Source organism: Eubalaena glacialis, chromosome 11, assembly GCF_028564815.1.
Source record: "Eubalaena glacialis isolate mEubGla1 chromosome 11, mEubGla1.1.hap2.+ XY, whole genome shotgun sequence".
Classification (NCBI taxonomy): domain Eukaryota; kingdom Metazoa; phylum Chordata; class Mammalia; order Artiodactyla; family Balaenidae; genus Eubalaena; species Eubalaena glacialis.
This window is the reverse complement of record NC_083726.1, coordinates 116,298,572-116,320,879: the sequence shown is the minus strand read 5'-3', so window position 1 is coordinate 116,320,879 and position 22,308 is coordinate 116,298,572. Positions and strand designations below refer to the sequence as shown.

The 22,308-nt window shown below is 58.5% G+C and overlaps 1 protein-coding gene across 2 annotated transcripts; it reads right to left on the bottom strand.

Moving 5' to 3' along the window:
* Nucleotides 1-293: 293 nt before the first annotated feature.
* IL17RA (interleukin 17 receptor A) lies at nt 294-20,817 on the bottom strand. 2 transcript variants are annotated; one of them, XM_061206081.1, is made up of 15 exons: nt 20,596-20,817; nt 14,702-14,726; nt 13,902-14,048; nt 13,084-13,196; nt 11,493-11,619; nt 9,775-9,822; nt 9,491-9,654; nt 8,744-8,827; nt 8,419-8,503; nt 7,492-7,503; nt 7,112-7,213; nt 5,793-5,834; nt 2,746-5,254; nt 2,340-2,587; nt 294-1,768 (listed from the first exon to the last, which is right to left on the bottom strand). In XM_061206081.1, the coding sequence occupies exons 1-13, from the start codon at nt 20,743-20,745 to the stop codon at nt 3,810-3,812; spliced, it is 2,544 nt and encodes an 847-aa protein (XP_061062064.1). In that variant the 5' UTR covers nt 20,746-20,817; the 3' UTR covers nt 294-1,768; nt 2,340-2,587; nt 2,746-3,809. The 2 variants fall into 2 exon arrangements, with proteins under 2 accessions (XP_061062064.1, XP_061062065.1); XM_061206082.1 differs by lacking the exon at nt 8,744-8,827 and having other exon boundaries at nt 2,340-5,254.
* Between the last annotated feature and the right edge of the window lie 1,491 nt (nt 20,818-22,308).

Below are 22,308 nucleotides of genomic sequence, written 5' to 3'. Positions count from 1 at the left end.
ACACAACGGGGTCTGGGGAGTCTAACAGAACATGGGGTCTGCACAAAAATAAGACTACGGTTGGACTTCCCTGGTGGCGCAGTGGTTAAGAACCCGCCTGCCAATGCACGGGACATGGGTTCGAGCCCTGGTCCAGGAAGATCCCACATGCCATGAGGCAACTAAGCTTGTGTGCCACAACTACTGAGCCTGTGCTCTAGAGCCCGTGCTCTGCAACAAGAGAAGCCCCCGCTCACCACAACAACGAAGACCCAACGCAGCCAAAAATAAATTTAAAAAAAAGACTACGGTCGTTGTTCTTTAGCACAGAAACAGCCGGCACTATTCAGGCGCTATTCAAACGGTGAGGCCAAGGACCCGCCTCGCTTGCCCTGCCTGCCCCCCAGCTGGGCGCTGGCACCACCTGGCCTCCAGGGCCGTCCCTCACTTATAAGACAGCAGCGATGTCCCTTACTTCACAGGCTGCGGTAATGGGGCAATATGTGCAAAAATGGTCCTTTCCGTCAAGACATTCACAATCGTAATGGGGACAAAACTTACACATACAATAGTTTCAGAACAGCAAAGACCGTGTCTTCATTTCTCCCTAAATGCGGATGGACGGTAAGGTGACCACCTTGACTACGTTTCTCGCGGCTGAGCTGCCCCTCGCCTGCTCAAGAGGGGAGGTCGTGTCGGGTGAGTCTGGCCCTGCAGCCGGCCTGTGCTCCGCTGGCCGGCCCCTCCGGGTCCTCGCAGCCCCTCTGGGGAGCTTCCCCTCCAGCCCCGAGCCCAGAAGGATGGAGCCACTTGCTGGAGGCTGCACTGCGGTCAGGAAGGGAATCCGGGTCTGAACCATGTCCGTCGGCCGCGGGCAGCCCTTGGATGTGGCTTCCCTTTCGATGTCAGGTTCTGGCTAAAGAGCAGGGGCTGGATCCACATCCTGTGAGTCCCGCAGGCCCCCAGTCAGGCTGCAGGCGGACTCTCTTCTCAGGAAGGGAAGGAGCCAGGGCACTGAGTCACACTTAGGCGTGAAGAACCGAAGGTGACTCCCCCCAGGAAAGGGTGCCTGGGTATGGGGGGCATTGGACTAGACTTCTCCCATCCTTCCCCGTTCCTCTGACAGGCAAGGCTCGTCAGTACACTTGGGCCCTCACCGGGCAGGTCTTCGCAGGAAGGCCCCTCCGTTGTTTACCTGGGAGGGGAGACTGCCCCCCGCAGAGTGCAAAGGCTGTAGGATGGAAACCGCCATCATTCTGTGAGCATCACACTCTCCCTTCTTTCTGATTCAAAGGTAACCAGGAAATCAGTAAAATCCATCACACCCGGCGTTCAGAGGCCCAGCTCAACCTGCTGAGTGATGAACAAAACACCCTCCAAAACCTGAGGACCTTCCTGAGCAGAAAAGAGAAGCTGATTCAGAACCAACGAATCCGGCAAGGTCCATAGCCCCACGTAATCATTCCTCGTCTTCCTACAGGAAAAGCCGTGGACATCCACGAGGGTCATGTGGCCGGGGGTCCTCCTGCCTCCTCAAGTCCCTTCTGTCACTCTGTCCAGGAGAGGAGTCCAGGGGTGGCGGTCACAGACCGCAGGACATGGGCTCTTGGAGGACCTCTCTGGGTGAGGCAGGATTTTATCAGCCGAGGTTCAGAACAGCACGAGAAGAGAGGCCTGGCCTTATTCACACTTGATGCTCTCGCTGTTCGGCAAACGGCTGACACCATATTCAGGCTGACGGAGTCTCCAGCACTTGCGGCCAGCTGAGACCAGTGTGAGACTGGGGGCTCTGGGGGAGCGGGAGGGGGAGTGGGCGGAACAAGGTTGGGCACCTGGGGAACTTCACAGCTCCGTTCACACCCGCCATGTCCACACAGGCACGCCACGGAAGGGAGATTAGTGCTTGCCTAGCGACGGGAGGTTGGGGGTTGGGGTGATGATTAGGGGCTGGGTTTCTTTGGGGGCGTAAGAAAAATGTTCCAAAACTGATTATGCTGAAGGTTGCTGAACTCTGAGCCCCTAAAGCCTTGAACTGTACAGGGTCCATGGTGAGTTGTATGAGCTGTGAATCCTATCTCAGTAAAGCTGTTAGGAAAAAAGGCAGGAGCCCTGCTGATAAAGGGAACATAGTGGACAATGCCAATTGGGGACATCTGGCCTCAAAGGCCAGCAAAGCAAGAATCTGAGGTCTGTGGGGAAGGCGATCCGAACGGAGAGCGTGCTCCCGGGACCAGGACCACGTGGGCTGGCCATCCTGCCACCAGGCAGAGCCCCGGCTCCTGCACGTTGAACACGCGCTGACTGGAAGCAGGGGGACCGTCCCAGAAAGCCTGTGGGAGCCTGGACCCAACGACACCCACCTGCATCATCAGAGGGGTGGGCGCCTCAGAGGCTGGTGGATGGGGAGGCTCAGCTCCTCTGTCCCCGTCTTAGTCCGCTCGGGCTGCTGTAACGGAACACTGCAGACTGGGCAGCTTATCAACGACAGAAACACCCCTCACGGTGCTGGAGACTGGAAGTCCAAGGTCAAGGTGCCGGCAGATTCCTCGAGTCCCTTCACAGACGGCCATCTCGCTGTGTCCTCGCACGGCAGAAGGGCGAGGGGGCCCTGTGGGGTCTCCTATAAGGGCACTCGTCCCGTCCAAGAGGCCCCACCCACGCCCTCATCTCCTCCCAGAGGTCCTCCCCAACACCATCACACTGGGGATTAGGTGTCAACCTAAGGATCTGGGGGGACACGGACGCCAGTCTATAGCACTCCCGTACCTGGTCCTTTGCTACCAGCGGGCTGGCTGTGAGCTATGCACCGTCCGGGGCCTGGGCCTCGAAGGCCTGCTGCTACCAGGCACAATCTCACCACGAGAAAGGCCTCTGCCACTAGGAACTTCTTGACCTATAGCAACGTGTGACTTGACCGCCAGGAATTCTAACCTGAGTTAACAAATTTATTCATTCTTTCATTGATAAGCTCTTTTCACACCCTGGTATCTGATTTCCCACCGAACTTCAGAATCCTCTCCTCCGGGCAGGAGCCTGGAGCTCCAGTTCAGGACTCAGGTACAGGCGAAGAGAACCCTCAATCCCAGGGGGGGACCCCAACGTGCACAGGGCTGGGGGCTCCCTGTGCTTCCCGAGCTCGGGGGCTGCAGCCCAGGGGCCCAGCCTGCAGCCCCGAAAGAATCCTCGGCTGTAGGTCTCCCGCTGACGGAGGCCATGCGTGGGCTCAGGCCCTGATGTCAGGGGCCACGACCCTCACTTCTATCTGGTCTCTTTCCAAAAATGACTAGGTGTGTTTGGCCCTCAGCCTCCTGACGGCAGCAACTCATCCTGGTGAAGGAGCCCCAGCCGCACCCAGCCTGGCCCCGAGGCCTCCCCGGGCTGCGCCCACTGCCTCGCCTTCCGCGGCAGGCTCGCTTACAGCCCTGCCCCACTCGCCTGCGGCCCTCGGCCCGGGAAACGAGCTGCTCCTTCGGCTCAGACATGTCCTCCTCCAGAAGCTTCTCCCTGGGCCAGGTGCCCCTTCTGCAGACTTCACGGCCCCAGGCGAGCTTCTGGCAGCCTCTGCATCTCGCGCCCCACCCCGTGTGCTACCCTGTCCCTCTCACTGGACGGGCAGCTCCTTGATGCTCAGGGCAATGCTGGGCACAAAATAAAGGCTGAAGGAATGCATGACGGACACCCAAGGACACTGCCATTAGCTCCTGGGAACAGGCTGTGGATTCTCGTGGGGACGGTCACGGGAAGAAAGGTTAAGGGGACAGAGTCAAGGTGTTTACGTTTTAAAGGTACACGTCTCACACACGAGCATACACACGTCCACACGTGCACACCTACAGACACACGTGCTCACCGCCCTGGGCGGGGGAGGCCCCACGCGGCGGCCCCTTGGGCTCCAGGCCAGGGTTCTTGCGAAGCTCCTGGAGGAAGAGCTGCAGCTGGAGGCTCCGCAGGCTCTCCAGTCCCTCGGGATACAGCGGCTGCCCGCCCGGCCCCCCGCCCCGGTCCCCGTCGTCGTCGTCCGGGAGCTGCGGGGAGCTCCTGGAGATGTAGCCCTGGTCCGACTGCACCGACCGCCGCTCCTCCTCCCCAGGGGGCGCGCGCACGTCCTGGCAGCTCGGGCTCTGCTGCGGGGCCGGCAGCACGGAGCCGTCCGGCCGCCCCGCGGGGCTGCTGCGGACGGGCGGGTCCTCGGGGTGCACGGGGAGGAAGAGGAGGCTGTTCCGCCCAGGGCCCCAGCCGCCCAGGAGCGGGCAGGCCTCGCCTCCCCCAGCCAGGGCCAGCCGGCTGGCGGCACCGCTCCTGACGGCCTGAGGCACGGGCTCCACCGCCTGCGCCGGAGGGGCCCCGTCCACCGGGACCACCGTGGTCTGGAGCGTCTGGGCCTCCGGCTGCTCCTGGGGCCAAGGCTGGGGCTCCAGCCGCGACGGGCCCCCTCCTTCCCCCGCGAGGAGCAGCTCCACCAGCAGGCTGCCCTGGGAGGCGGGTTCCAGCACCAGCGGCTCCTGCCGGACGATCCCTCCTCCCGGCGGCGGCTCCTCGAAGGTCTCCTCATCCAGGGACGGGAGGTCTTGGTCGTCTGCCGAGCAGAGGTTCTCGAGCTTGAACCAGTCGGGGCACTGGGCCTGCCAGCGTCGGAAGCGCTGCACGGCCTCGCGGAGCTGCTGGCCGCCGGGGCTCTGCAGGTAGTTCTGGGCCGTGAGCACCCCGACGCGGTGCATGCGGCCCGGCCCGAACATCTCCAGGTCCTGGATGCGGAAGTAGACCTCCTCAAACTTGTCCATGAGCGCGTAGCAGGAGGTGATGTTGAAGAGCTCAGGGATGTCGGCCTCGCAGCTGATGTCACTGAAGTAGCAGACGATGTAGGTGCCGAAGCAGGCCGGCCTCTTGAAGTCCGGCAGGATCATGTTCATGGCCGCCGTGAACAGGTCCCCCGCGGGCTTCCCGCGGTCACAGCGAAGCTGGACGGTGGCGTCCTCCCAGCCGAGGATGGCCTGCCACTTGGCCCGGGTGCCTCGGGAGCACAGGACGATGATCTTGGAGTTGCCCTCCACCACCTCCTGCTTCCGGCGGCCCACCCAGGTCATGACCCCCGCCTCCGAGATGGCCTGTTCCTCCAGCAGGTCGAGGGCCACTTCGGTGCCGCACACGGTGAGCAGGAACTGGGCGAACTTTAGGACCACGTCCACGTAGAGGGGGTGATCGGCCGAGTAAACGATCCACACCTTCCTGGGCTTCAAGGGTGGGGGGCTCAGGCTGGTGGCAGCGGGCAGGACGTCTGAGGGAAACAAGGGAAGCCAGGCCGAGGGTTCAGGCATGTCGGCGCTGACCACACACCACAGGCCGGGGACAGCCCCGCCCGGCTGGCCAGAAGACTCCCGAGCCCCAAAAATGCAGCTGAGACCTCAGAATAAGCCCAAGGTGGCTGCCTTGCCTGTGCTGGCTGCCTGCAAGACAGCCTGTGCCTTCGGGGAAAAGAGCCTCTCTCTCACTTTTTTATCTGGCCTTTAGCCTACATGTTAATTAAAATTGCTTTTTTTCTTACAAGACACAAAGGCCCGTTTATGGAATACACACAGCTGCTTCCGGGAGGACCTCTTTTCACAAAACACGGTGCCTTTACCTTCCCCTCCTCGTTCAGCGATGAGCAACTGTAAGCCCAGCCTCGCTGTTTGAGGTCCCCTCTGTTCGGAGCTAGAGGAGGGTCCCCGGCAGGTGCCATCTCCCGAGGGACAGGAGCTGACCGCGTAGCGCCTCCAGGCCGCTGCGAACGGACTCACCCCAAACCCAGGCCGCCCAAACCGGGAGGTGCCCACCTGTGCATCTGGTGCCGTTTTCATATTTTCCGTGATGGGACCCTGAAAGGAAAAGAAATGCCAGAAGTAATACTCCAGAAGTGTCCTTGCAGGAAGCACAAATCTTACAAGATGGCTCAGAATGGCTCTTTTGGAAGAGAAACAGGGACCAGCTCACAGGGGCACCTGCTGGGATCTCTGCCCCACTCCCGACCAAGGCGGGGGGGGGGTCGCGGCAGCACTTCTTAGACGCTCTGGGCCTCTGCAGGGAGACCGTCCCTCCCATGACCGCTGTGTGACCTGCAGGAGGTATCAACGCCTCTGAAACTCAGTTTCTTCCTCTGTGAAATGGGTCTGTGTGTGAAGTGCCCGGTACACCCCACCAGCTGGGTCACAAGTATTCTGCAGCACTGACATGGCTGGGACCCCCAGAATGGTGCCTGGGAGGTTACACCCCAACAGTGGCCATCCCCAAGCAGAGCTCCCCTTCAGGGAAAGCCCCTTCCCCAGACGTGTCCTTTCAGGAGGCAAAAGTCTTCCAAGATGCCTCCAGAAGTAGTGCCACTGGGCCCCTTAAATTTCCTCCTGGTATTTTTTTTTTTTGGCTGCGCCTCGCGGCTTGTGGGATCTTAGTTCGCCAACCAGAGAGTGAAGCCAGGCCCTTGGCAATGAGAGTGAGGAGACCTAACCACTGAACCGCCAGGGAAGTCCCTCCTGCTGGTATCCTGAGGGTGAGGAGGTAAACCAGCGTGCTTAAGTGACCACTCCGTCCTGGATGCAGTGAAGGGCCCCGTGGAGCAGGGCTGACTCACCAGAGCCATGCGGCCAAGGAGTACGTTTGGAACCTTGATTTCAAGCCCCACCCTTTGGGCCTCTGCCTAGAACTCTGAGTTCCTCCCTCGCCCCGAGGAGCGGGCACTTCGGGAAAAGGTCAGACGTGCAAAACGAGAAGCAGACGGCCTCCCGACACCAGCAGAGACCTGGACGGCTGGACCCTCCCAGGGAACCTCTGCAGAAGGACCCTCTCGACAGGTCTCGCGCCCGGCTGGTGATCTTCCCCAGCATGAGCTGTGGCCACAGGGGAAACGGCCTCCCAGATCGGGGTCGTAGAGGGGCAGGGAGAGGCCAAGTCCCCACCCCGAAGACCCATGTTCTCTCCTGCTTAGAACGTGGCCAGAGAGGGCCGCAGCCGGAGGGAACCGATGCTTATTAACAGGCTGAAGGGCGGGGATGCGTGGGGCTGTGAGCACAGTCTCCCAGCTGGTGCAGGGAGAAGGGGCACGGGAAGAGGGGCGGGGCAGAGGGGAAGCCCCAGGTGGGCCCACAGCCCCTGCCCTTACCCAGTAGCCGCCAGGCCATGCAGACGACCAGCAGGATGACGGAACCCACCAGCAGGATGGAGAGGCCGGGGATGCACCTGGACACCCACAGGGGCATGTAGTCTGTGGCAGGAGAACAGCGTGATGGCGTGGCAGGGAGGCCTGCGACACCAGCCCCGGGGGCCCGCCCGCTGCCCTCCCTGAGCTGCCCTCTCTGCTGTGTCAGCCCTGGGGTCCTCAACCCACCGCCCACCCCGGGGGGTCCTCTCTGACACCAAGATGGGCCGTGGTCCCGCCACCCAGGGCCGCCTCCTGGTGCAGGCTTTCTGCCTGGCTCCACTCCAGGACGGCAGGGACCTCTGTGTCCCGAGGCGGCAGAGCCTGGGAGGAGTCGGCCTTACCTTCAACGGCATCTGCAATGAGAACCAGGGGACAGACTCTCAGTTACTAGCTGCAGTCACCACACCCACCACCCGCGTGCCGGGGCCTGCTGACGGCCTGGCCCGACACCCAGCCCTTGGTACAGGTCATTAAACTTAGCGACACCACCTACAGGGGACACCTGAGCTGGTGGCCTACTGGGAGACACCCGCCTCCACCGGGAGGCCGGGTTCCGTCCAGGCCAGTGCAATGCCCGCGGCTTTTTGACTGGCATCTGGCTGCAGGAGGCTTCTGAACGGGAAGTGGGCAGCACGCCGGGGTCTCAGGTCAGAACCGGGGCTCGGCCACTTCCTCGGTGTGTGACCTTGGACAAGGTGCCTGACATCTCTGTGCCTCAGTTTCCTCACCTATGAACCTGGTGAAGGGAGTCTCCACTTCATGGTGTATGTTGCATAGTGCACAGTACTTAGTACACAGCACTCAGTATAAGGTACACAGTACTTAGTACACAGTACACACTTAGTACAAAGTATATAGTACCCAGAACCCAGTACATAGTACTTAGTACACAGTACTCCGTAAAATATACTTAGCTCTATGGTGCACAGTACCCAGTACTTAGTACCCAGTACGTAGCACACAGCACTACAGTGCATGCCACCTAGTATACAGTACTTAGCAGGTAGTACTATGACTCACAGTTTGTGAGAATTAGAAATGGACACGTTGGAGCACGCTGTTCACCACATGGTCCTTAACTGTAACTATGACAAGAAGAATCCCCATTTTTCAAGTCACGGAAGTTTTGAAAGGTTAAGTGCTTTGCCCAAGGCCACACAGCTAACGAAAGGCCGTCCCCGCCCCAGGACCACGTCAGGGTTCGGGTCGGGCTGCTGACCTTCACCCGCCCTCCCCCCGGGTGTGCCCCCGGCAGCCGTGCGTCTCACCTGGGGTGTGCGGGACCTCTGGGCAGGGCACGGCCACCGAGTGTCGGAGGCAGTCGTTGAGGCAGCTGCTGAAGAAGGGCTGGATCTGCGAGGACAGAGCGCAGGGAGGAAAGGCAGGGGGGACGTGAGCCCACCTCGGACCCCGCCGGCCCCTCCAGGACGTCCCCGCAGCTGCTGGGCAGGAGGGGGCAAAGGGCCCTGCCCAGGTGAGGCCAGGGGCCGGGCAGGAAATCCCAGGAGGTAGCGGTGCTGGGTCCCTGGGGAGCATGAGCCCCGAACTGCCCACCTGCACCTGTGCCCACCCCGTCTCCACCCCACTCCCCACCTGCACGTGGTGACGGCAGCACCAGCTGAAGCCTGGCAGGGTGAGCGTGACGTTGCAGCACTGCCGGGTGGCCTCCTGTGCAGGCTGCAGGGTAGAGGGACAGTGAGGCCCTGGTCTCTGCTGGGATGCACCCCCAGGAGGCGCCGGGGAGAGAGGCTGGCGGGTCCCGCTCCGGGAGGAGCGACCCCTCCCCAGGGCCGTGGGTGTGTTGACTCAGGACTGCATCCAGCACCCAGCTGCCCCTCTTGGCTTTGGCCGCTGGGGATCTTGGGGACAGACACGCGTGTCCTGCACTGGCCCTACCCTGGCTTCATCTTATTCCCTCACCTTTACTTCCCTTTGTCTTCATTTCCACATTTTAAAGTCTTCAAATCCTTTTTGCAATAATGGAATTAACAAAGCTAAACAAAAAGAGGACCAGGAGAACGTGGGGGAGGGGAGGACAGAGGGCCGGGTGTGCAGGGCAGAGACAGCCGTGTCCGTCAGCTGTCAGAGCAACTACACACCAGTCACACTCCAGACACACTCCAGCCACACACCAGCCACAGAGCAGCCACACTCACACACCAGCCACAGGCCAGCCACACACCAGCCACAGAGCAGCCACACTCCACTCACACATGGGAAGGGAGAAGGGCAGCCCAGGTCACGCCCTCCAGCACAGCCTGAGCGCCTGGGCCTCGACGCTTGGAGAGGTGTCTCTGAGCCAAGCTGGAGGGTTAGGAGAGCGGCAGAGGGAGTGGTTACCACGGTCAGATCCATGACGCGCCGGAAGCAGCTCCGGTTCTCCGCGGGTAGAAAGCTGTCTAGCAGGATCTGGTATTTGGTGGACTCGTTCCACGGGGTGAAGCTCAGCCGCAGCTGGTGGTCCTCGAGGGTCTCCACAGTGATGCTGGGGTCCCACAGGCTGCCTGTCCCACAGGGGCACAGACGTGGCCGGGAGTGAGGGGGTGGGCGAGCATACGTGCAGGTGTGCATGTGTGCGTGTGCACCCAAGTAAAGCCCCCCACAAGGCTGCCCGCCACAGCTACCTGAGCTCACGCAGGGCGTGGTGATCTTCATCCTGGGGTCCTCGCAGTCTGTGGACCGGGAAAAAGTGCAACCGTTAACGCGCCTCCCTTGGAAAGCTGGCTCCTACAGAGCCTCTGACACCAGAGGGAACAACCTTGTACCTCTGGGGAGCCTGTTCAAAGCTGGCCCTTCAGAGATGCCCCAGGACGGAGGCCCTTCAGAGATGCCCCAGGACGGAGGCCCTTCACAGATGCCCCAGGACGGACACCGCCGCGGGCCGGAGGCCCCACGGGCCTGGGACCGCCCCGGCCGTCTCAGCCCTCCTCCCTCCAGGAACCTTCTAGATCCAGGGGCAAGCTCCCTGGACTTGCTCTGGGACCGAGGGGTCCTGGTCCACTCCTGCTCCCTCTCCCCGGGGGCTCCCTCTCCAGAGCCGCCTCTGCCCTTGAGGAGAGACGGACTGTGTCCCCCTCAGCAAACGGCAGCATTTCCCCGACTTTCCCATGTCCTCACAGTAGTCTTGGGTTCAGCCCCTCTGGGGTGGGCCTGGGAAGCTGCATTTCTGACAAGTTCCCAGGTGATTCCGTGGTGCCGCGGACCCAGGGACCCCGTGAGGACCACTCCTCTGGAGATGTCTTCTTGATCCCTCCATTTCCTTGACTGCAACTTTTTACTTTGGTTTCAGAAGGCACGTGAGAGGCGTGAATCACTGCGAGTGACAGGGGCTGAGCCAGTCCGCTTTAGGGACAGGGGAGGGGGCGGGGGGGTCACTCATTTGACAAATACTGGCTGAGCCCACAATGTGTGCCAGGCCCTGTGTTAGGCCCTGGAGATACAGCGGTGAGTGAGACAAAGTCCCTGCCCTCCGAGGATGACATTCCAGCAGGAGAGACCATAAAAGCAAATAGCGTAATATCACGTCACGAATATGTCAAGATGATGGAATGTCAGGGAGCAGGGGGTGACATGAGGGGAAGAAAGCCGGGTGGACAGATCGTGTGCGCACGTGTGTGTGTGCATGTGTGTGTGCGTGTGCATCTGTGTGCACGTGCACGAACATGAGTGTGCATGTGTGCACATGTGTGAGCAGGGGGCGCTCCGGAGATGAAGAAGGCTTCAACAAGCATCTCCCGATCACCTCCCACACGCAGGGCCATTTGTGAGGGTCTGGAGGCTGCACAGGCGGGTGCGGGGTCCAGGCCCTGTCCTCAAGGGGCTGGGCGTCTAGGTGAGCTTGGCTCTGAACAATGAGAAAGGCAGGCAGTGGCAGAGACGCTGGGGATCACAGAGATGCACCCCAGAGGTGCACACACATCAAATGATGCTTTGTAAGATGAGCCCGCCAGGCCTCCCAGGAGGAGGGAGTAGTGGCAAGAGGGGAAGGAAGGCGTGGGATAAATGCAGGTGGGACGTGGGGGAAGAACGAGGAACTGAGAGCTGGGGCGGGGCTGGGAGCAGGGCCACAGCTCTCCTGGGCCTGGCTTGTGTTCCTGACACGTTCTGGGCAGGAAACGTGCGTCTTCAGCCACGCGGAGGGACTCCGGGTCCCGTGAAGCTCCTGGGGTCGTGGACCAACACTCACTGTTTGTGTCGCAAGAACGGGCTCCGCCTTCAGGGAGTGGAGGCTGCGGCCACTCAGCAAAGAACCTGGCCCTGCACCTGTTTGTCCCGTGGGTCCCACCCCACAGGCTGACTGCAGAGCGAGGGGTGAAGGGAAGGCTGGGGAGGGCGCTCTTACCGGGCACCAGGAAGTTTCTGGACTGGTGGTTTGGGTCCCCGTCAGGGATGGGCTTAGGCAGGTGGTGGACGGTCACCTCGTACTCCTGGCCGGGTTCCACCACAAAGTGGCTGAAGGCAAAACGCCACTAGGAGATGGGAGAAGGGGAGGGCAAACAGGTCACGGCTCTCACCCACCTGGGCCCAAAGTCCACCCCGTCCACCCCCAAAGGATCAGTCAAAAGAGGGAGAAAACATCCACTACAGCAAGCTCCCAAATCGGAAGCATCTGTTTCTCTGTTCTTTGTTTCTTCTGGTATTTCTTGCTTATTATTATTATTTTTTATTAATTAATTTATTTTATTTTTGGCTGTGTTGGGTCTTTGTTGCTGCGTACGGGCTTCCTCTAGTTGCGGCAAGCGGGGGCTACTCTTGGTTGCGGGGCACGGGCTTCTCATTGCAGTGGCTTCTCTTGTTGCAGAGCACGGGCTCTAGGCGTGTGGGCTTCAGTAGTTGTGGCACGTGGGCTCAGTAGTTGTGGCTCGCAGGCTCTAGAGCGCAGGCTCAGTAGTTGTGGCACGTGGGCTTAGCTGCTCCGCGGCATGTGGAATCTTCCCGGACCAGGGCTCGAACCCGTGTCCCCTGCATTGGCAGGCGGATTCTTAACCACTACGCCACCAGGGAAGTCCCTTTCTTGCCTATTTTAAAAAACCTAGATCTGGCCTCATCAGGAGACAGTGGGGGCCAAAAGCAAGAGAATTTGGGGAAAGATGAAAGAGCCCCCTCCCCAACTCCAGAGCACGCAACGGGCAGCTAAAAACTACTTGACTCTGCCTCCTTAAATGGGAAAGCCAGGGATCTCTTGAGAATATCCTGGAGCACAAAAGTGCAGCGAGAGGGCTATGAGGTCCCCCCCGCCCACCTGCCCAGGCCTGACAGCATCTTTGTTGGCAAACATTTTCTGGATGGTGCAGGTGACACACACTGACTCCAACTTCCCTGGTGGACCACGTGGGGGTCCCTGGTCCTCACCATCCTCCAGCAGTAGTTTGGGGGTCCCCACTAAACACGGGACAGGGGATCTGTCTTTGCTGCTTGTGTTTGTGGGAGCCCTGCCAGTGGTCACTTTTCAGAGGTAAAGCAGCAGTGTTCAGATAAGCCTGGGTCAGGACCACCTGGATGGCTTGTCACCATCAACTGCTGCTGTTTAAACACCCCCAGCCTCTGATTCAGGAAGTCTGGGTGGGGCCCTAGAACCTGCATTTCTAACAGCTCCCAGGTGATGCTGCTGGTCCTGGGACCACGCGCTGAGCATCAGTGCTTTAACCAAACTCAAAGAGAATCCACTTCCGGCTCTGAGCAGCAACTGCAGCAGAAACCACGGCAGCTCTGGTCTGGGCACAGCCTCTCCTCCTGGAGGCCCCGGGCTGACCCGGGTACAGGGCAGGACGGCAGGCGTAGGTCGCGGAGCCGCAACAGTGAGCAGCAACGTAAGGTCGGAAGGAAGAGCGGGGTGTGTGTGTGTGTGTGTGTGTGTGCGCGCGCGTGCGTGTCCTGCTCCCCACGGTCACCACCATCCCCGCCCTCCCCACCCGCCCCGGCTGGAGTCTTACCCGCTTGTGATGATGCTTCAGTGTGGACAGAAACTCAAACTTGACACACAGACGTTCATTGGTGTTCAGCTGCAGGACGGACAGTTCCGCCCCCTCCAGGTAGAGGATGCTGGCTGCAGGGCAGAGGGAGGAGAGAGGCCGCAGCTGCAGATCAAGGATGGCTAACCGCCGGGGTGGGGGGGTCACGTCCCGTCTGGGACGCTTGCCTGTCTTACCCACCCTCCGCTTCCGCTCCTTCCAGCTCCCTTTGGGCTGGATTAGCCACTGCCTTGTGGACAGCTACCCCTGCTGGACACGGACAGCAACACTTTACCCAGGGCTAGAGGCGAAAGCTTTGCAAATTCATGGCTAGGGCATTGGCGACACGGTGTGGGTGTCAAAGGGGCGTCCCTGAACTTGAAGAGGACGCAGCAGCCAGCAGGGCTGGAGCCTCAGGAAGAGGACTCCCCCAGGCCGTCCACAGGTCTGGAGGCCCTGGTCACCCCGTCTTCCCAGTTCTGTGCACAGATCCACCCCTGAGAGGTTGGGGCACTGCTGTCAGGAGGGCCAGCCCCGCAGTCAGACAATTCACGACCTGACGCCTTTTCCAGGGTGATGAAGATTTTAGGCTGAAGAAAGGCCTTCCTTGAAGGATCGTGGGTTAACATCAAAACACTGAAAAAGGACTCACTGCCTGAAACGATGGGTCCTCTCACTAAACTGGCCCCTCGTGTCTGAGCACAGGGCTGGGAGCCCAGTTCTGAGTCTGGGGGGAGGGCCGGGTGGTCCAATCTGTGGGTTCACCCGGAGGTGAGCAGCACTTCCAGACGCCCACTCACCATCTGTCTGAAGCGTCCACTCGATGTGAACCACGGGGAGCAGGTGTCCTTGCTGCGTGTGGGCAAAGCACAGCTGGGTCTGAACGTCTTTGGGGGACGACGGGGTCAGGTTTCGAGGGTGGATCCAGGTGTCGTCCAGGCAGGTACCTGGGGGCCAGGAAAGGTGGAAATCAGAGGCTTGCAGGCTCTGCAAGAAACCAAAGATGCAGACCAAAGAAGACACCTCGTGGGGGTCCAAGGAGCCAGGCCTTCACGGTCAGGCCGTGACCCTGAGACCGCGGCTGTGCTCTCAGCTGCCCAGCCCTGCTCGCTTTCCCGATGCCTGTCTGGGGTCACGGCAAAGCTCTGATGTCTAAAGGGCACCTTAGGAGAGATGACAAAGCATGCCCTTGGCTTTGAGAGGAAGCAGTGGCTGGAAGTGGGGCAGGAGAGTGGGGCAACTATAAGAGCTGCTCTATTGTTATGTGCAGGGGTCCCTAATGAGCACAGACACTTGAACTGTGCGCTTCCTCCTTGAATTAAAACACAAAACAAGGTCCCACCCCAGATGTCGCCCACTTCACGACAGCTCTGGCGAAAGAGTCGTATTACAGATTCACCAGGGCAGCACCCCAGAGAAAATCCTAATGACAGGCCTGCGCCTCCCATCCTGACTGCTGCGCGATGAACGTCCTTGACGGAGGTGCAGGTGTGGCCCCAAATCTCAGGGGTCCTCGCTGGGGGCTGGGACCCTCGTCAGCTCAGCGCGGGGTCAGCGCTTCATCACGGCAACATGAGAAAAACAAAAACCGGTGACTTACTGTTCTTGACTGTGCAGTTCAGCCCCTGTGGAAAAGAGAGGCAGGTAATTACAGACAAGAAAGAACTTGAATCCACAAGCTGGGCTCTGGCGTCCTCGGGCTCATTCTCAAGAATGAAACGCAGGCACCCTCCCTCTCTCTTTGAGGGACACTCTCGGGGGGGACCACACTTCTCTCCTGTCAACTGAGGAGACACAGGGTGAGAAGTGGGCATAGCACATGGCAAATGGAACTGGCATTTTCTGAGTGCCTTTAGGAGCTGGGAGGCACCTTAGCCTCTTTCCCTGCCCTGATCTCAGAATGCTGGCATGGGGACTTCCCTGGTGGTCCAGTGGTTAAGACTCCACACTCCCAATGCATGGGGGCCTGGGTTCGATCCCTGCTCGGGGAACTAAGATCCCACATACCGCTACTAAGCCCGCATGCCGCTACTGAGCCCGAGTGCCGCAACTAGAGAAGCCTGTGCACCGCAACCAGAGGTGCCACAACGAAGACCCAGCGCAGCCAAAAAAAAAAAAAAAAAAAGAATGCTGGCAGCCAAGCCCAGAGAAAAGACCTCTGGATTTCGACATCTGAGAGTTGCCCAACAGACAGGCCACGTTCACCACCAGCCTGACCCTTACAGTAAGTTCAGAGATCAAAACGCCCATCTACACAGGGCATCCAGTCAGCTTTTAGGACCGCAGTCTTGAAATATTCTCAGACAGCCAAAGGGTACCAGATATTTAAGAAGGATTTCCTGTATGAAAAATAGGTTAAAACCCCCCAAATTAAAAAAAAAAAAAGCTCTTGGAGGAAATAAGACAATGCTGGGAACAGGATAAAATTAAAACAAACAAAATATAACAGTTTCAAAGAAATAAGAGAGGACACTTCATCCACATGAGAAGGACAGGGTACTGTGGAAAAATGAGCAAGCAGAGAATAAAAACGAATCTTGAAAATAAAAAATTCCACAGAAGGACTGGGCTATAAAATTCAGGAAATTTCTCCAAAAGTAGAACAAATACAAACAGAAACAGGAGAAACAATATATGAATATTTAGAGAATCAATTCAGGAATGATAAGACATGATTAACTAGATTTCCAGAAGAAGACTACACAGAAAATAGAGGGAAGAAATTAAAAAGAAAAGAAAAAGAAATTCTAGAACTGATTATTTCCAAATTAAAAAGGTCCACTGAATGGCCTTCACAGCAAATGAAAAAAGACCTAGACCAAGGCCCATCATGAGACTTCTGGAATACCAGGAGTGAAAAGAAAATCATAATGTTTACAGAGAGAAAAAAAATAGGCAACACACAGAGAGGAATCAGAGTGGCATCGGCTTTCTTAGCATCTGTGTTGTGGGCTGGAAGGCAGCAAAGCAGTGCCTTAAAAATCCTGAGGGAAAAGTATCTTTAACCTGCGATTTTTATACCCAGCCAAACTATCAAAAAAGTGTGAGGGGAGAATAAAGACATTTTCAGACACATAAAGACTTAAAAAAAAAAATCGATCCATCTATCTATACCTCTCACACCCTCATACTTTCTCTTAGGAAACTGCAGGATATGCTCCAGCAAAATGAGGGAGTTAACCTCTGAGAAGGAAGATTGACCCACTGCCGCAGGCCTGGGGAGTAATTGGTCCAGGCTGGGGTTGGAGAATACAGAATGAAAATGATGGACTATCTGACATATGACAAATATCTGAATATCTGACATATGACAAACACATATGACAAAATCTCATAGAAGAAAACCAACATTAGCTACATGGAAAATTATGGAAGTGAAGAATGAAAGGAATTATCATCTCCAGGAGGAAAGAGAAATTATACCAGAAAAGAAATACAACCAAAGCACATGTACTTGCCTCAGCAGTGAAGATTAGCATTTGTTATAGTATAAACACTGACCATTGGGACTTCCTTGGTGGCACAGTGGCTAAGACTCCACGCTCCCAATGCAGGGGGCCCAGGTTCGATCCCTGGTCAGGGAACTAGATCCCACGTGCATCCCGCAACTAAAAGTTTGCATGCCACAACTAAGGAGCCTGCGTGCCACAACTAAGGAGCTGGTGACTCACAACTAAGGAGCCTGCCTGCCGAAACTAAGACCCGTAAGACCCAGTGCAACCAAATAAAACAAACAAACAAAAAAACACTGACCACTGATAGAACCACAATGGGAAGACTGGGAGGGGAAGCAGTGGGAGGAGGTAATGTAAGAAATTTAAATTTTCATCTATTATAAGTCAGTAGGTAATATCTAAAACTGACAAATGAAGAATAACAATATAAGTACATTTAGAAGTATGGAGGCAAATGCCAGAAGAAATAACTAGAAGTAGTATAAGTGATCCTCTTTGGGGAACTGCTTTAGGGGTTGTGGGGGGGTGCAGGGACCTGCTGGGTTTTGTTTTAAACATCTTTGTACCATTTTAAAAGGATCACCATATATCACCTTGATAAGAGTTAATTAAAAGGTAGAATTTCATCTATGACATTACTCCAAACAAAGAAAAGGATTAAAATGTGAGACAGACAAATGAAAACATGAATTTGTTTAGGGGAAGGCACAGCAGACTTTTTCTTCTTATAATTTAATTTCTATAAGGAATTTACATTAATGTAATGTTTTCAATCGTGTAAAAAAATGCATTCAGGATCTTCTCTGGATACCACCAGGACAGATCCTGCTTTATTCCCCTCCAAAAAATCACCCCTCATTTCTTTGTTTCAAATGCCCATTTTAAAAAGCAGTAGGATCAGAGCATTATTTATGCGCTTGTGAACAGCACTACGTCAGGGCCTCCTGCAGAAACCCAAGAGGGGATGCCCACGGGGATGAAGATGACGGCAGTGGCCAGTGTTCACTGAGCTCTCCTTCTGTGCCAGGCATCACGCTAACACTTGGTACGCACGTCTCATTTAATCTTAACAACGGTCCTATGAGGTCGGTACCATCATCCCCTTTTTACTCATGAAAAAACTGAGGCACAGGGAGGTCAGCTAAGTGGCCCAAGGCTCCACAGAGCTGACACTCAAACCCGTGCAGTTTGGCTCCAGAACCCCGCTCTTAATAACGGCCACGCGGCCTCTACATAAAAAGGGGCGCTCACAACAGGTGGGCCCACCCTCTCCATCAGCGGTGGTGAAGATTACAAGGAAGGACTCAGACAATTCCACGGACATCAACAAGAGCCTGGTAGAGAGAAGAGGGCTGGGCGGTCACACACAGCTCTGCTTTGGTCCACCTTGGCCAGCCGCCTAACATCTCCGAGACAGGTGAATGGTGCCGGCGCGGCAGCCCGTCGAGAGCTCTGAATGAAGGTATGCCTGTCACCCCCGGCACAGAGGCTGCATGAAGCTGCAGGTCACTGTTCATGCCCCAGCACACCCAGCGCACAAGCCCCTGGTCCGCCCAGCGTGTTATGTGCTCTCCCCACAATCCCGTGAGGCGAGAGTCATCCCTGAATGGCCGGGAACACTGGGTCACAGCAGTGGAGGGACTGGCCAGGGCTGCAGGGCGGCTGAGAGAGAAGCTCCACCCAAGGCCCAGGCCTGACTCAGCCACATCCCCTCCTGCTGCTGATGCTATGTGCTGTCTGTCACATCTCAGACAGAGGCTGGCAGCCAGTGGAGGAGCCCATGAACTCTGCGGTGATGCTGCCAGCACTGACCGCAGCCCTGACTGCCTGGTGCCCACACGACACAACTTGACACTCGGGGAGGGGCACGGTCGAAAGCTCTGGCGACCAGAAGATGGGGTTAAACCCACGGCTGTTCCACCCCCAGTCAGAGCTGCAAGTGCTTGGGGAAAAGAAGAATTTGTAAGGAACACACATCCTGTCTAGAAACCTCTGCGTTAACACTCCCACCGACCAGCTGCAAGTTGCGGGCTTTCTTCTGGGCTGGCGGTCATGGTCATGGGAAGCTGAGAAGGCCCAGGTGGGAAGGGTCCCCCAGGGAAACACAGTTTCTCCAGTAAGGATCAGATGGGGGGGGGCACTCAGAGTCCCCTGGGTTTTGAGGCGCTAAATCCAAGCAACCAGAACCAACCTTGCTTGGTCTCCGCCTGTCACTGCTTCGTGGGCAGAGCTGGCTTCGTCATTCATCTGCCCACCCTCCCCTTCATCCTTTCGGTCCACAATCATCTGTCAGCCCCCATGTCCCGCGCTTGCAGCACTGGGCTGTAGGTGGTGAAGTCAGGATGCAAACCCAGGTCCTCCGGGGTCAAGTGTGGGCTTCCCCTGACACTACGTGGTGCTCTATCCACTGAAGCGCCAGCGGAGGGAGAGAAATCTGGAGGGCGTTGCTCCTCTCTTTTCAGGGCAGCCGCGGGCCGTGGGGGGGCGTGCGTCTGTGGCCAGGTGTACGGCGGGGGCGGGAAGGCAGAGCCCGGGGGGTGCAGACGAATCTGCCGGGGGATCCCTCTCTGCTAACCCCACGCCCCCATCAGGCCGAGCCCCTGCTCCCGCTGAGCAACTGAGGTCAAGCCCTTTCAGCACAGCTCAGGGGAGCCCCTCCCTCCTTTCCCGATGCTTCTCTCACTTTCCTGCCACTCAGACCCCCCAGTCCTCATCCTGCCCACCCATGGGCCTTGGCTCAGCGCTTTCCACTTCCTGGAACGCTCCAGACCTCTGTCTTGGAGGGCTGCCCAAGTGTCTTCTCTGCCACAAAGAACACCCTAGGCTGCAGGAGTTTCTCTTTTCCCTGGAATTCTGTACACTCACTGGCTGCACAGAGAGCACTCGCTCCAGGCTCCTGGGTGATTCACCACCCCTCCGGTCATCAGGGAGTGTGTCTCTGTCGTTTCAGGACCTTGTATGTTGCAGGCGCCTGGCAAGTGGCCATCGAGAAATGAACCGAGTCCAAGGGAAGGACCTGCTGAGCGGGTCCCACGCTTTGCCCAGGAGTGGGAGTCACAAGGACGGTCCCCAAATCATTCACGTTAAAAGAAAAGTTTCTGCTAAACAGTCGCTGACCCTCCTCCACCCTCTTGTGGTGAATCCTCGACAAAATCAGGTCAGGAGAAATACCGCTTCGGTTGTTTCACATCCTCTGACTCAGATACTGAGGGTTATTTCTTAGCGCCAGTGGTGGAGGGGAGTGGGCCGAGGAAAACAAGAGGAGCGGAGGGGAGAGGACGGAATGTGTGTGTGTGTGTGTGTGTGTGTGTGTGTGGGTGTGTGTGCAACAGTGTCTGTCTCTTTTCCCTTAAGCCGGGCTTCCACCCCAAGGCCAATACCCGGCGGTGGGTGTGTCGCTTCCTGTGGGCACAGCGGAGCAGCTGCCCGGCGGATACAGACCAGCGGGACCCCAGACCCGGGCGGTGGCGGCCGCAGGGGCGGCGTCCTGAGGGTTCGCGCGGTCCCCAGGGCTCGCGCCGGAGGGGTCACCGCTCTGCCCTCACAACTCTCCCCGGAAGCTGCTGCCGCCGCAGCCCCGGGGCCCGTGCGCCAGGCGCTGCGGCCGCGGGGTCCCCGAGGCGCGGGCTCCGGCGGAGGAGGGTTCCAGGACCCGGGCTGGAACCGGGTCCGCTCCCGCCTCGCCCTCCGTAGGCCCCTCCCCACCCTTTACGAACCAGCGCGCCCCGCCTCCGGCGGGTCGCGCCTCCTCCGAGTCCCTCCTCAAGTGTGGGCCCCCCGCGGAGGCGCCACGCGCCCCCCCCTCCCGCTGGGACGCCGGCCCAGGTTGTGCAACCGGCGCTGCGCGATCTTTCCCGCAAACTCCGTGTCTTCCCGGGTCCGCATAGCAACTCCCGCCGCTCCGGGAGTCCTCCCCACGGCGGCCCGCTCTGTGCCCAAGCCTCGGAGCCCCCGAGACCCCGCGCGGACCTCCTGTCACTCGGCAACCCCGCGCCCCCGGCCCTCGGCCCCCGCCCCCCGGGATGCGTCGGGGTCTCACCTGCTGGGTGCACACGGGCGCCGGGTGGTCCAAGAGCCTCGGGGAGGCGCGAGCCAGGCCCGGGGCGCACAGGAGCAGCAGGAGAAGCAGGAGCGACGGCACCGGCGGGGACCCCTGGGACGCGCGCGGCCGGCGGCGCGGGGCCCCCATGGCCCCGGCCTTCGCGGAGGGCTCGCGCCCGGGCTGGGGGCGCAGCGAGGGCGCGCCCCTGGCTTCCCCTCGTCTGAGTCCCGAGTTAGCTCCCTCGCGTCCGCTTCCGGCTTCCAGCCCTGCCCCGGGCGGGCCGCGCAGAGGGGAGGGCTCGGGCCAGGACAGCCCTTCCGCGGGTCCCTCCCCGACGTGCGTCCCAGGTGCGCGCTCCTCCCCGCGCTCCTCCCGGGCTCCTCCCCGAGCTCCTCCCCGAGCTCCTTCAGCCCCGCCTGCGCCGCGAGCCCCGGGTCAGCGTTTCCTGCGCTCCAGCTCACCTCGCTGCCATATTTTATCCCTGCTCTTACCGTCAGGCTGTAAAACTCTATTTTAATACCTTCCCCTAGCTCTCGACCCCGGTCTTACTCTCTTCTTTTTCTTCTCCGTCAAAGGAAGTCCTTTTTCTCAGTCCCTGTCTCTCTGTATCCTCACCCTCTTACCCAGATTTTGCTTTCCTGGCTTGCCCTCCTCCTTCTCGAGGTCTGGACAACTCCGCGCTCCGACGACGCTGGCCCCCCGAGGAGGTGGGAGCGCTGGTCCCCACGCACCTGCGCGGGCTCTGGGCCTCCCTTGCCCTCGGCCGTCTGTGCCCCTAGCGCTGAGCCTGCGCGTTCGCCAGAGACCCGCCCCACGTCTGCTGAGGGTCCGCCTGGCTGATCACCTCTTTTCAGTCTCCGGTCCAGAGGAGCCTGCCTTTGGAGCCTGCGGATTAAGGCCCTCCTCCCCGGCCTTCCAAGACCCCCAGTCCCCTGGGCGGCCCCCTTCTTGTGTCCCCGCCACCCCCTGTCCCAGACCTTGCCCTCCCGTTTTATCCTACACGCTGCTGACAAGTGTGCCTCCCGGAAATGCACTTTTCATTCTTTTCCTTCCTTCATCCTAAGCCCAGCGTCGTCTGCATTTCCTTCCCTGACAACTGACCACCTCTGCTGGCCCGCGACACCAGTGGACCCAGACGCGCTTAGCCCTTGTAATGTAGACAGGCCTCCCAGGTCTGGGGAGGTGGATCTTTTCGCTGTCCAAAGCACCCCTCACCCTTTGCCCTTTGCCCGCTGTTGGCAGACCCCTGACCCCCCACTGCCCGACAGGACCCAGCTGCATTAGGCCTGGAGCTCCGCTGTCTCCACTTTTACTTGTTTATTGTAAAAGAATTTTGGAAAACTCTGCATCCTTCCATACATTTTTAAGATGACACCCGAAAATTTTCATCCTAAGTGTAAACAGATGTAGAGGCTATAATTACTAAAATTTGACATTTGGAGTAGGCAGCTTCTGAGATGTCCCCCACCCCATTCCACCTCCTAGTATTTGCCTTCTTCTGTATCTCCCTCCCTTGAGTGTGCGCTGGGCCTAGTGACCTGTTTCCAGCAATAGAATATGAGTAGGATGAGACAAAAGACAATGGGATGTCACTGACAAGATTAGGCTACGAAAGACCCGGACTTGGGGTTGCTCAACCCTTTCCCGGTTGCTGTGTGCTGCCCATGGAAAGGCCCAGGCGGCCAAGAGCTGAGAAAGTTCTGGTCAACA

Coding starts and splice junctions, on each gene's coding strand:
- IL17RA (XM_061206081.1), bottom strand. CDS start 20,745: ATGGGGGCCCCGCGCCGCCGGCCGCGCGCGTCCCAGGGGTCCCCGCCG. Junction 13,197..13,901: donor GTGGACGCTTCAGACAGATG/GTGAGTGGGCGT, acceptor TCTGCCCTGCAG/CCAGCATCCTCTACCTGGAG. Junction 8,828..9,490: donor GCGTCATGGATCTGACCGTG/GTAACCACTCCC, acceptor TCTACCCTGCAG/CCTGCACAGGAGGCCACCCG.